The sequence below is a fragment of the Myiozetetes cayanensis genome, unplaced genomic scaffold, assembly GCF_022539395.1.
Source record: "Myiozetetes cayanensis isolate MyiCay16 unplaced genomic scaffold, myiCay2020 scf2-11, whole genome shotgun sequence".
Classification (NCBI taxonomy): domain Eukaryota; kingdom Metazoa; phylum Chordata; class Aves; order Passeriformes; family Tyrannidae; genus Myiozetetes; species Myiozetetes cayanensis.
Window position 1 is genome coordinate 82870113 of NW_026087411.1, and position 13870 is coordinate 82883982.

At 34.8% G+C, this 13870-nt stretch overlaps 1 protein-coding gene across 2 annotated transcripts in view; it reads right to left on the bottom strand.

Annotated features, from left to right (window-relative positions):
- Positions 1–13870, bottom strand: part of MEI4 (meiotic double-stranded break formation protein 4) — a 127535-nt gene that overhangs the window by 27858 nt on the left and 85807 nt on the right. For both annotated transcript variants that reach the window (XM_050314265.1, XM_050314266.1), the window contains one exon: positions 11908–12039. In XM_050314265.1, coding sequence (XP_050170222.1) covers positions 11908–12039 — 132 coding nt within the window. The remainder of the gene's footprint in view (positions 1–11907; positions 12040–13870) is intronic.

Below are 13870 nucleotides of genomic sequence, written 5' to 3' on the forward strand. Positions count from 1 at the left end.
GGTTTCTAGATAAACAACTTTGCTTGCTTGCTCAAGTTATTCAAGTTCTTAAAATCAGTCAAGTTCTAAATTAAACAGATAGAGAAGCTAATGTTCTTCTTTCTTAAAAGCTGCTTCCTTCATTAAAATAATTTAAAAATAACAACAGCAAAAATATGGAACATACTTGAACATAACTTTTTCTAGCAGTTATTTAAGGTCCCTCTGAAATATCTTTCAGCCCTGGAAGACTAAGGGCTAATGTGCTATCCTCCAAAACAGGTATTTCACTTTCTTAGGTATAAGAAAGGTTTTCTACAGGATGTTCAAGAAAAATGAGGAGCTTCAGAGTATGTCTCAATAATCACCTTATGTTCCCATAAACTGATAATTAATACCTTCACTGGTTCATAACTCCCAGAGTGTTAGTGAAGCTCCTATAAACTTTCCTGAAGAGTATCACTCCTTGGTAGGTAGAAATATGACTTGTCTTTATATGACTTAACACTTCTCTTAAGAACTCATCTTATTTGCAACTATAATCTCACTTAATTGTTGAAAATTTACCAAAATCAAAAAGGTGAAGTGCCAGTCTGGTTTACAGGAGAGTAGACTTTGGCCTCTTCAGGTATTTATTTGGGAATATTCAACATGCTTTTACTCTAAACAGAAGGAGGATCTGGGAGAGTTAGTTGATTTTCAAGGATCACCTCCTTCACTCTCAAGATGGTTTGCCTGATGTACACAACTGCAAAGGTGGCAGGAGGCATGTGTGAATGCACAAGGATGTCCTGACAAAAAATACAAAACATACAGCAGGGTCAAGTGAATTGGGAAGAATATGAAGACATTCTGAGTGTGCAGGGAGATAGTTAGAAAAGTCAAAGCTCATCTCAAGATGAATCTGGCAAGGAAGGTGAAGTGCATCATGAAGGATTTTTACAGGCAAATCAGCAGCAAAATGAAGATGAGAAAAATGTGGCAAATGTGGTAAAAAAGGATGTAGTGCTTTCTTTGCCTTGACCTTTACTGGTAAAACCAGCCTTGAGGAATCCCACATCCCCGTGACAAGTGGGACAGTCTGGAGCAAGGAACAACATACCTGTGGAGAAGAAAGAGGTTAGGGAACATTCAGAATAACTGGACATACATAAGTCCATAGGACCTGGAAGCATGCACCTGTGATGCTGACGGAGCTGGCCAATGTCATGGAAGGGACACTCAATTATCTTTGGACAGTCACAGCAATTAGGGGAAGTTCTTAAGGATTGAAAGAAAACAAATGTCACTTTTTTCTTCAAGAAAGAACAAACAGGGAAATGCAGGTCAGTCAGCTTCACTTTGATTCCAGTGCAGGTGAAGGAGCAAATAATCCTTGAAATCATTTCCAGGCATATGATGGACAAAATGGTGATTGAGAATAGTCAGCATAGATTTACAGGCTTGTCAGGTGAAGAGTGAGGTGGACTGAAATCTGCCTGAAGTGCCATTTCAGGGTAGTGATAGTCATAAAATCCAGCTGGAGGTCACTTATTAGTGATCTTATTAGTGGTGCACCCCAGGGGTTGACACTGGCACTCAGTACTGTTTGACATCTTCATTAATGACCTGGACACTGAGATTTTTGTATCTCCAAACTCAGCAGCTTTAGAGATGATACAAAAGTAGAAGTGATGGACATACCAGAGGAGTTTAATACTATTCAGAGGGACCTTGACAAGCTGGAGAAACTGGCCAAGAGAAATCCTGAGATGCCACAAAGGGAAGGGCAAAAAATGCTTTGAGCAGGGTGTCATTCCAGATCATCTCCAGGGGATGTTTCCAACCTTTTCCATTGCACAGTTCTACAATCATTCAATGAATTCACTCTCTTTAAGTTAGTCAATAGGATTAAATCACAGTTCACATAATCAAATTGTGTAGGAAGAACTCAAAATGATTAACTTATTCCGTTACTCTAAACTAAGTTCTTCTACAATTTATTCTAACTGGCAGAAATACTGCTTAAATTTTTAGCACTCTCTCTCATGTTTATCATACCACAATTCCCTATACTATTCTGTATTAAATGTTGTAGCTAGGCTTAGTAAAAGAGCTTTGATTAAATGATAAGGTTACACAAAGAGTTCTTTAAAACTGCAACTTCAGCTAGAAGTTTAATAATCTGAAAACTCAAGAGACACTAGTAGTAACTTTTAATGAAAGAATTAATTATAAGGATGAAATAGAGCCAAAAGGATCTTGTTTCAAGACAATATACCCAGAGGTTTAATTGTGCTTTGCCAACTCAATTCCAGGAATGACAGATGCCAAGAAATTCAAAACATACAAGCTACATTTTCAAAGTCTGCACTATAATCATGCAACCTGGGATGCCATTGTTTATGAAAAAGGATAAATACACACAAATTTGTTTCTATTTTTCTCATTTTCTTGCTCTATGCATTTGAGTTCTCTCTATGTGAACTGCCATTGGAATCAAGCAAAAATAATCCTTGCTTATATAGTAAGAAGTTAAACTGGAGTGGATTCAAGGTTATTTTCTAAGACAAGTTTTAATTCAGTAATGTTGGTGCTGCACACATTTCAAATGTATATTTCAGCATGAATGTAATAGTTCTAGAAGACATGTAATATAGACAGTGCTGCCATAAATTCTTTTGTGGCCATGTATGTGTGTCCATGTGCATTTACAATTGTGGTTCAACCCCACAAAGGTATCTGGTCACCTTCATTTCATCCAAGTTCAAGACTGCAAACAGCAATGCCTTAATCCTTAATCTAATCAAGCCATAGAAATTATATCCTACCATAGCATACTTCAGCTTCTCTTTCTGGAACACCTCCAACTTCAGCAAAGCATTCTGCTATGCAAATCCTGGACACCTAAGCCTTGCTCTCTATCTTAGCACCAACTCAGCAACTCATGAAACTAACACTCAGATCTAAACACACTCAGCTGCTTCTCCCTTCCTCCCTCACCACAAACCTAGCCCAATATCTCATTTCTTTACCTCCAAAGGCCCTATGAGTCTCAGTAAGCTCACCCTTAGTCTGACACTTACTCAGGCCCACCACTACATCTTCTTCACTGAATCCACTGTGGATTGAAAAGGTTACATCATCAGTGCCTCCTGAAAATTGAAACCCCAGATTCCTAAGCCCTCAGCACAAAAACCTTAAATCTAGCTCTGATACCTTCTATAAAGATGTTCAGCTTTAGCTCATCCCTACTTATCTCCCTAAATTAAATCTACACCAAAAATCCTGTCAATGTAGCAGTGCATAGGAGTAGCTGCTGACACCAGTCCTGAAACTTACTTTCCCCTCTAGGCACAGAATTAATAGTAGTTTGCTGTCCTGCCAGATCAAGCCTTAACCAGCCAGGTAGAGCGCTGTCACCCAAAATCTATACTAAATTTAAAATAAACTATGGAACCAGATTTCATCTTCCACGTCTCAGCCATGCAAACCATTATTCCAACCTTAGCTACAGAACAAACTCTAGGTAGCCAATTCCTTTCATCCCAGACTTAAACCTACTCTATTAATGCCTTCTACATCAGTGAAATCTTAGAATGATGAATTCTGCTTGTTTCAGAGCCAAACTTGGAATAGCAGCTCCTTCTGAATGTGGTGGCAGCATTCAATGCAGCTCACAAGCACATGTATTCAAATATGCACCACCATCACCACTGTAAGCCTATGACAGTTTCAACTGAAGAGTTAACCACAGTTAACCAGAAAGTTTGTTCTAACACCAACTCTAACCCAACAGTGAAGTAGCAGAACAAGTGTAGTCTTGTTGGCCATGACAAACACTCCTAGGCCCAGCCTTTCAAGCATTTCCCTCTGTGCTGAGGATCTTATGTTTCCATCTTAATTCTAAACCCCATTCTAATCCTAAACCTAACTCTAAATACTAAATACTAGAGCCATCCTTCCCAACTAACAACCTAAGCTAAGAGTTCAATCCAAGCACAAACAGAATGTTAAACAAACTCATTGCTTATCAAGAAAGAGCGTGTAAAGAACAGAAGCAGTTTTTCTATGCTTGATGGCATATCACAGCATACTGCAGAAGACAGGCCACTGTGTATGTGCTTAGTGGTTATAACATCTCATACTGAGCTACATAATAATGAGTTTTTAAAAGCACTTGAACATATTAGAAAGCACTGAACAAACACCAGTTAATCTTCCTGGTCTTGTGATTTAAAGTAGTGATGGTTATGCATAAGCTCTATAGGTAGATAAACACAGCTTTAAATGTATTTTTAGCAAAACAAACCAAATCAATAAAAGAGGGTCCCAATGGGGCAAGCTAAGTCATTATGTATAGGAGTGTCACACATGCTTAGAGAAAGGCAAGTGTGTGCAAAGCTAGGAAATTCAAAGCTATTGACATGTCCTGTAAAATGAAAAGAATGTTTTAAAAGAAAAATGAAGTTATGATTTAACACTGGTATCCAATATAATTCTATAGTTTCCATTTACTTTTTACTATGTTTTTCTAAGCTCTTAAAGAAATTTTTAATTATCAGTTGTTGTTACTCTTCCAAACAAAAATTTTTTATATCAGTAATTCCTTGTTGGAAATTCTAGGGCTATGACTCTTTCCTCTTCCATTTCATTAAGACACCAAATACTCAAGCAGCCAATAGACTGCAAAGCCACTGACACAAGAACTATGTATTTATAGTGTACCCCAAAAAAGCATTTAGTGCAACTGTGTTAAAAGCACAGCAAATTGAAGACTTTAAACAATTATCCAAAACTAAAAGCAGAAGGTAAATCTGAAACAATCTCTTGCCTGGATATTGAACTTTTAAGAGCACATATGGTATGTATGCTATTCACAAAGGCAACTCCAATATCCAAAAGTGTTAAGGCAGCAGTGCCTAATTTTTTGTCACATCATTCCATTTTGAAAATCCTTGTCTGTAAGCAAGAATGCTCCATGAAGAAGAGAATTTAACAGGAGTATTAAAACCATCTATTTGAAGATATATTTGCAGGTTAAGCAAAACCTGCCTTTCAGACTAACAGGTATACCACATATGTCACAAAAATCTGATGCTTCTGCCTTATTCATGTTCTGCTTTCAGGCATGCAAAAGGATTAACTGAGCTGTAAAGAAAGCAATAGGAAAAGGACAGAATTAACACTGATAATAAGGAAGTAAAAGCAGCATCAAAATGGGTAATTTTTGGGTAATTTTATTTAATTTATAATCCCGTTATTTTGGTTTTTGTTGGTTTAGGTTTGTTTGTTTGTGGTTTTGTTTTTGTTTGTTTGTTTTGTTTCTTGCTTTGTTTGCTTTAAGTCCTGGATTTTGTGCCCTATTTAAACCAAGAAGATTTCCAGGAATATTACATATTTGCTTTTTAGGTTTGATATATTCTGATTTTCGTCATTAAGCATTTTTCCTTTTCCAGTACTATGCTTCCACGAATGACATGATTCATGAATATTAAGAGTAACAATTCTCTAGTTGACACTGTTCTTCTCATGTAATCGATATTTGCTGCTTCTGTTCCCAAATGCACCTGTGGTTTTCTGATTACATGTCACCCTCAATTTTGCCAAGCACCTAAGTGTAGTCAAAGTCCTGCTACTTTTAGCTCTGTAAGAATACTTCCAAACTCCTTTCTCCTTAATGCTATCATTTTAAGATAGTATGACAGGAAAGAGAAAAACTGCATGAACCATTTGTCATTTTCCAGTTCTGTCTGACTCTTAAGCATCTTAAAATCTAATCTGTAATAGGGGATGACACATGCAGCAGAAGCAGGTATACATTTCAAAGGTGCATGGCACTCTTGGTATATACCAAGTCGTGACTGATTCTTTCATTCCTGCCTTTCAGGCAAGAGATTAATGTTTTCCCAAATCCGTATCTCCAACCCGGGTATGTAAGAAAAAAAATGCAGATCCACTGATTATTCCATCCGGCCATTATTTCCTTTGTTAACAGTAGCATCATCAGTCATATGTAATTAAAATTAATCCTACATTTACCCAGAGCACTATTTTGCAGTATTTTAAACAATTCACAATTTGAAATTTGCTTACCAGCATAACAAGGAAAGAAATGACATCTTAAAAAGCATGAACAGATGTCCAGATGCAAGTTCAATTATTTTCATAAGATCTACCTGGCACAAATCTCTTTTATCTAGGTGAAGTATTACTAATCTGATGTGTCAGTAAAGCCAACAGTAGAAACTACAAAAAGCCATATGTGCTTGATAGCCATTTTAGTACCCCAAACAACAGTAGACTGCAAAATATTTTCAGATTTTCCAGCTGCATAATATTCTCAGTTTGTTTTTTTTTATTAACTATTTTAGCTATTTTCTACCATATTTGAGGAAAAAAATGTATAACTTTTTTTTCTAACCTGTAAGAAAACATATATAAAATTATGGCTGAAGAGATAAGCCATACTCCATAAATGAAGTAAAGTTCTTGGAAAGAGGAGCTTATTTGAAGAATTCTCTACATCACATCAGGCACACTTGCATATGGAATAAAGCATGAGGCAGGTACCACACCTGCCCAGAGCATCCACTGGATAAAGAATGGATGCATGGAGAAAGGCTTAGGAAGGAAGTGTGAGAGACTGAAATGGTTAATGGCTTAAACATTGTTAAGATCACTGAAGCCTGCTCCCCTCCCAAATATGTGTCCTGGATTTCAGGGAACTGGACTGTGAGTTAAGCCTCCTTATGGGAACTTGAGATAAGATAGGTGGTACAATTGTACTCAGGTACTACCTCAAGTTTAAGGAGAAGTAAACAAGGCTGGGAGAAGACCCTCACTTTGCCAGGACTGCCATCATCACTTCAATCAACAGGCATCAAAATTACAACTACCAAGTCTCATCCCTGGATCCAGTGGGTGGTGACTATATAACTTTCTACTTTTATCTTTTCTTTCTCTTCCTTATACATTTTCTTAACTGTTATTTTTATGGTTTTATATTGCTATGTTATTATAGATAATAATAATCAAAATGGCTACATACCTGTTTTCCTTTGCAACCAAATTTTTCTAAAATAAATCTTACATATATATATATATATATATATATATAAACACTGATCATTCAGTGTCATTTCACTCTAATCCACCCCAAGGGATTTACTAACAAGAACCTGGGTTACCCTCCCCTTCTGGGGTGGATCACAGCACAAGCCCTGACATTTACAGCTCAGCTCTTAGCACCTTTCTGTTACACAGCTGAACCCAGCTCCAGGAAAACTCCATTTTCCCAATGAATTGACTACCAATTGACATTGGCAGTGCCACCAACTTGCCAGCTAGAAAAAAAAAAGGGCTCTCCAGCCACAGGAATATTTCAGCCCTTCATTTGCTTCTAAATAGAGCTGCTGCTGTTTGGTTGTACATTTTAATGACATGACTGTTTGCTAGGCAGTAATGAATGGCAACAAAAATCCCAGGAAGTGCTCAAAATCATAGTACATCCATGCTCCTCTTTGTTTTTTTTTTCCCCCAATACATTGCCTGCACAGACTGCTAGCTTAACAGAGCTCCCTATGGAGAAGCATCCACATCACACACACCACAGCTGGAATGCATCTTAAAAGAAGCTTCAATACACACATCCTGCAAATTCAATCACCATCAATCATCAATCTCTTGTATACACTTAAAGATTTTGAACACCTGGGAAATAAGTTAACTTATGAATTACTCCAACTAAAATATAACTTGCTACAAACATCTAATAACGTTATTTACTTAAGTTTGTCAGTGTACAGATAGAAGTATGTTTTGCATGACTACCCGTTAAAACCGTTCTGTAGGATCAGGCATCTCCAGGAATAACATCTCAGATAATCCAAAAAGAGATCTTCATAGAGGTATTATAGGATTTTCATCCCTTAACTTTGGATGCCTTCAACATAAATATCTATATTTCAGCTGATCAGTGTAAGTTTCCTTTCTCATAGCCAAATGAGAGAAGCAGACAACTCTAGGGACAGCTATCATAGTTATGTACAACAACACAGGTTTGACAAGAAATTACTTTTTCCTTCCCTTGGCTATCGTGGAAAACTAAAGCGAGTAAATTGGATCAAAACAGCAATCTCTACTACAAACACCTAAAGAGGATGAATCTCACTCTGTAAATCCTGTGTTGAAGTCTAACTGCACCACTCATTCAGGTTAGAAATCAGCACCCACATTTGGTTTTGGATTTGGACTTAACACTTACATCTAACATTAAGAATTACACATAACTCGATGTCTTCGTAAAAAACAAACAAACAAAACAACAACAACAACAAAAACCCAAAACAAAACAAAAAAAACCAAACCAACCAAACAAAAAAAACCCACAAAAAAAACCCCACAAAACCATCCCACAACTATTCAGTGTATGGCTTTTGGATAGAAATATTTTAAAGTTTTAAAAAAGGAAAAACAGTATAAAGAAAGTAATGTGATATAACAACATAATGCTAGACAAGCTATGTATCAGCAATTACTGAATAATAGATCTTCCAAAACCTCACAGTACATCTTCCTTTTTCTATTTTCATATCTATTTTCTTGGTTTTAATTTTCTTCCTCATACTTCTTGGAATTATCACCTGGGAGGTTAGAAATGGGCAGTAAACCAATATGTGCTTTCCATTTCTGGTCCTGTCTTTGAAACAGCTATCATAAAGGAAGATCTGCTATCATGGTGAGGAACTCAACATTTGAAAAATAATCCATCTTCCACAATATCACTGTGAAATCTTAGTATCTTACGAGTTTTATGTGGTCTGCAGTAGAAATCCAATTGGGGATCAGAAGATTTCTATTCCATAGTGAGATAAGGTTTAGTTATTGTATTCTTATAAACTGTATTTATGAAGCATGAAAAGTTCCTATTATAGATAAACTGAAAAGTCCATATCCAACATCTGTAAAATTTAAGGGATCCAATTGAGTTTATATTAATATGCTTTTGCCTAGAAGTCAGCATCCTGATGTCAGCAAAGTGCTCAAGTATGAGCTTTACTTTAAGCACATGATGAAGTACTTGAAAGAATTTAAGCAAACTACTAACTGGCCTGAGAGTTTACTACCATAAAATTCATTTTAACTGGGTGGAACATCAGGATAACTATATTGTTTTATATGATCCTTATTTAATTTTCTATATTAACATGTGGCAATATTGTATACAAAATTATATTATTCATATATTTGACATTAATTTGTCATATTATAAGATTAATGGATATAGCTAATTAGAGAATATTCTGTACTTTTCTGTTGTAGTTTATTAGATACACTCTCATATAGTCAACTTAATTTTTTAATTTGTAAAGCTAGGGACATAGGAAGCTTTTTGAAACTGTGGGTAGACAAATAAGCTTGCTCCAAGAGGACACAAACTCTCTAAAATCAGTCAGAATTCTAAAGTAAAAAATTTTCAATATTTATCAAAGGATGTATCCACAAACCCACAAGGGTTTGAGCTGAGCACACTTCCCATTGAAGAAATGGTGGAATATAAAGTTGCATATTCTGGAATGCACACATTTGAGAAACTATTTGGATCTTAGCTCAAGCCTTAAGGAGGAATTTAAAATGAAAATGTTTTGAGCTATCTAGATGATTCATTTAAAAAAATTAAAAGGAATTTTGTTTTCAATACAAGTCAGTATGGAAAACCATCTTCAACTTTTAAAAAATAATTATAAAAATGATAAAAATTACAATTATAAATAATTATAAAAATAATTATTACTATTAAAAAATACATAGAAATTTGCTTGGATTAATAAGGTATTTTTTCTGTTTTCCATCAAATGCTCAAAACAATATTGCAAGCTAACCTGAATACATGCCTTAGATGACTTCTTTATTTCTCCCAGCTGCCAACAACAACAAAAAAATAACCAAACAACAAAGCAAAACAAAACCCATGTATTTGCACACCTCTAATCAGAACTAAAATTCAGAGTCCCTAATTTGACTGTTTCAAATGGAACACATGAAACACCTTTGCAATAAACAGCAGAGTTGCTTAAGTAACAAAACATAATTAGGATACTTGTCAGCTAATGAAGCATTATCTTTCCTAATTTAAGTATTTAAGAAGCTTTTTTTTTAAAGCTGTCATTTTGTATATTTCAAACTGATACTGTATCATTAGATTTGATTACAAAACAAGGAAAAATACTTTAACCCTTTTTAGAATTGTACCTACCAAAAATAATGCTACACAAAGAAATATTTAGAAGCAGGTCTGTAAATCAGACCATCAGAAATACCAGAGTTTGGAGTCCAATTGTGATATATTTCCATATTATATTATCACATACAGAATGTATAAGGGTTTTTAAATGAACACAATACATCTATTTGGACTAAATGCAAGAATGCACGAACTTTAAAAACACTGACTTCACAGCAAACTAAGCAAACCAGAACTTCAGTTACTTTTCCTACATGAACTGCAGCTTTTCAAAGTCCTACAAAGTGTCAGCTACAGATAGACACACAGCTCCTAAGGCTTCACCAAATACAAAAGCAATAACTAAAATTACAGTATGCAAGTTTAAGTAGTATCATGGTAACCAAGTCAGCAAAGTGCAATGTTCAGTGTAAGCTTGACATCACTGAAAGGTTCTGTGCTGCCACTGGCAAAAACTCTAACAGGAAGGATGACTAATTCTGTTAAACAGGTGAGATTTAATAATGTTAAAAACTAACAACTTCTTTAAACTTAAAAACCAATTATTGTTTCTAATTACACTTCTCTATTCTTACATTTGTTAAGTCTATTGACTTTTGGTTGCCATCAGTGTCTTGTATGCTAACAGTGACTAAAAATAAGACACAGCTCTTTGTCTAATTCTTTAAAAATTTGCCTTTCCGAACTGCTTTCAGAATATGATTCAAACATAGTAGAAATTAGTGTTGGAAATTACATATTCCCCCCCAGCAGTCTGAACTTACTACCATATCATATCCTAGAGAGAAAAATAATAAAGTTCTTGAGCAACACTTAAGACATTTGTTAAACTGGAACACCACTAAATACATCTACGATTAATGTTTTCTGTATGTATCAATAAATTTATTGGCCAACAGATAAAAAGCTGCATGTTTTCTTTTTATTGATTGTTTTAGGATAGTATACAATCAAGTCATAATCCCATGATTATGAGGCTGAACACTTTGCATAAAATACATACCCACCACATACAAATACACGAAAAATCTATAAAACCTATTTATTTCACACCTCTCTTCTTCAAATGTTAAAGGAACATTCACTTTCTCTTTTCCTCTCTTTTTTTTAACTCTAGTTTACTGAAAAAGTTTAACCTAAATATATATTTTACCGCAACTTCTATTCTGCTCCTTACCTTCTATTCATTGCAACAAACTAAATACAATATTATGTGTTGAATAACTTTTGCATCATGAAAATTAATATTATAATGTAAAACATGAAATCTAATTTTGAAATAAAATGAAGCAATGATCTTTCCAGTTTTACGTGAGCAAGAGACAGAAATAATTTGTTCAGGTGGATCCCCAAGTTGTATTACCTGCACAGTCAATAATTTACACATTATACTAAGTGTTCTAACTAATTATTTCAAATGTTTTTCAAATTTTATAGCATGATCTTAAAACGTATTGAGTCTCTTTATTACACAGTCTGATAATTTCACTTTTCCATATGGAAATTTTCTTTCACTTTATACCCCTTTTTTTTTTTTTTTTTGAATTTGCTGTTTAAGTTAGGTCCTAGCATTTTTGGGGTTCTTGAATCCGCATACTTTATAAGATAATGCATTTATTACATTTTAAAAAACAAACAGATACAGCCAAAACACTCCCCAACACCACTCTTCGGCCCTTCTCCAAGAGAAAAGATGACAGTACCTGGTGGGCCTGCAACAGCTGCTCAGCAAACTGACGTACTTCTGAGAGTAGAAGTGATATTAAAGAATTTCTTAAGACGTTGTTCTTTCCTAGCAAAACCAGTGTTTGTGATACAGAATGCAGTGCCTGAAACTGAAGAGAAATAACAGTAAATTTAATCTTTCAAAATACATCTCCATCTTTTTTACCGCAATTGCCTTAAATACAAATGGGATTTACATATTAGAATTCTGAAGAAAAAATCAAAATTGAAAATTTAGAGTGTTTAAAACTCTATCAGTTATGTACATATGAGATCTATGACAAACTCTCATCTGTTATCAAAAGATTAACACTACAAGAAACTGTCCTTTGAACAGACTCGTCCAAAAAGTGTGAATTCCCCAGGACACACCTTTTCAGAATTAGATATCATCAAGCCCATCTGCTGACAAAGAAAGTTGATGATTACTCTGTACATACAGGACTTCTGTTTGTCACAGGTAGACAAATGAACAAATTCTTTGAAATTCAAACACGTATGCTAAGACGTACTATGGTCTTCTGCCAACAAAGCTATCAGAAATAAACCTAATTAAATGCTATCTGCTAGAAGACACACTGTATTTTCAAATTCAAACAATTCACTTTCATACTGTTTTTTAACAATGCATTTCTCCTGAACCAGGAGTGATGTGAACTTACATGAGAATTATACTGGGGGGGGGGGGATTTGCCATGGTCTTTTCTATTAAGAAAAAATTATAACTGTTTTCTTTGTTCCCTGAAATCAATAGATATTATGCAATGAAACTTACGGCTCTACAAAGTGCACACTACATTATTTTGTAAAACACTACTGGAAAAAAATGTAATTTATATATATATAAAAGTTCTTTCAAAGAAAAAAAAGACACATTAAATGCAATTACTATAAGTTCTATCTTCATATAAATGCATACCCCTACAAAATTAATATTCAATAACTCTTTGAGTATTTTTGACTGATAAAAGGATATTCTGATCAAATATTTTATGTCTAAGAATAACTGTGATGTCTTCACCACTCAAAATTAGGCCACTGCATCCTATTAATAACGTAGATTATACCTCTAGCCAGCTCACATGTGTATACACACATACACACGCATATATATGAATAAAAATACTTGTCCGCCATTTACAAGCTTGCATGGGATGAATCCTCTGGGAAAACATTTCCAAACAGATGAAAAGTAGGAAGGTGGTCCAGGTAGCAGTCAGCTTGAATTTATTAACATTTACCTTAATTTTACCATGGGTTTCAACACTGTCTCCTGCAAAATTGTAACTGACAAAATTTTGGGCCACATAAGTGGACAGTGAGGTGGACTGAAAACTTTTGCTGTAAAATCAGTTAATTAGGTCGGTTCACATCTACAGTTACTGTTTTCCTGCCTGATGCAATGCCCTTTTACTGGCCTATTGCAGTTGAAGAGTAGGACCAGCTTGGTTATCATCTGCTCAACATGAGACAGCCATAATAATCAATCTTTAATAAATCTTTTCTCTAAATCATCCCACTTCATCATGTAATCCCAAAACAAATATCAAAAGAAAACTACAAAAGACAAACAAGTCTCACATTCAGAATCAAATCTGTAGGCAGAGATACCAAGTAAACTTCTATTAAAGAGATTTCATAAATTGTACACATGTAGCTTTGAAACCTCTGAGATTAAAATCACTCATAAACACATATACCAAATATCCTATACGGATGAAATGTAAGATAAGGTGAGAAAAAACTAGATTTCTGAACACTTACAATGATATGAAAGGATAATGTAATGCTTGTACCTACATGTGCCTTGAAGACATATGAATCAAAATCAGACTTTAACTTTTTTTATATAAATGAAGTAGGGATACATATTTTACATTTTCAGAGTATAACAATAAGTATATTTGCTAATTTGCCTTTGGCAAGCAAGTACATTAGACA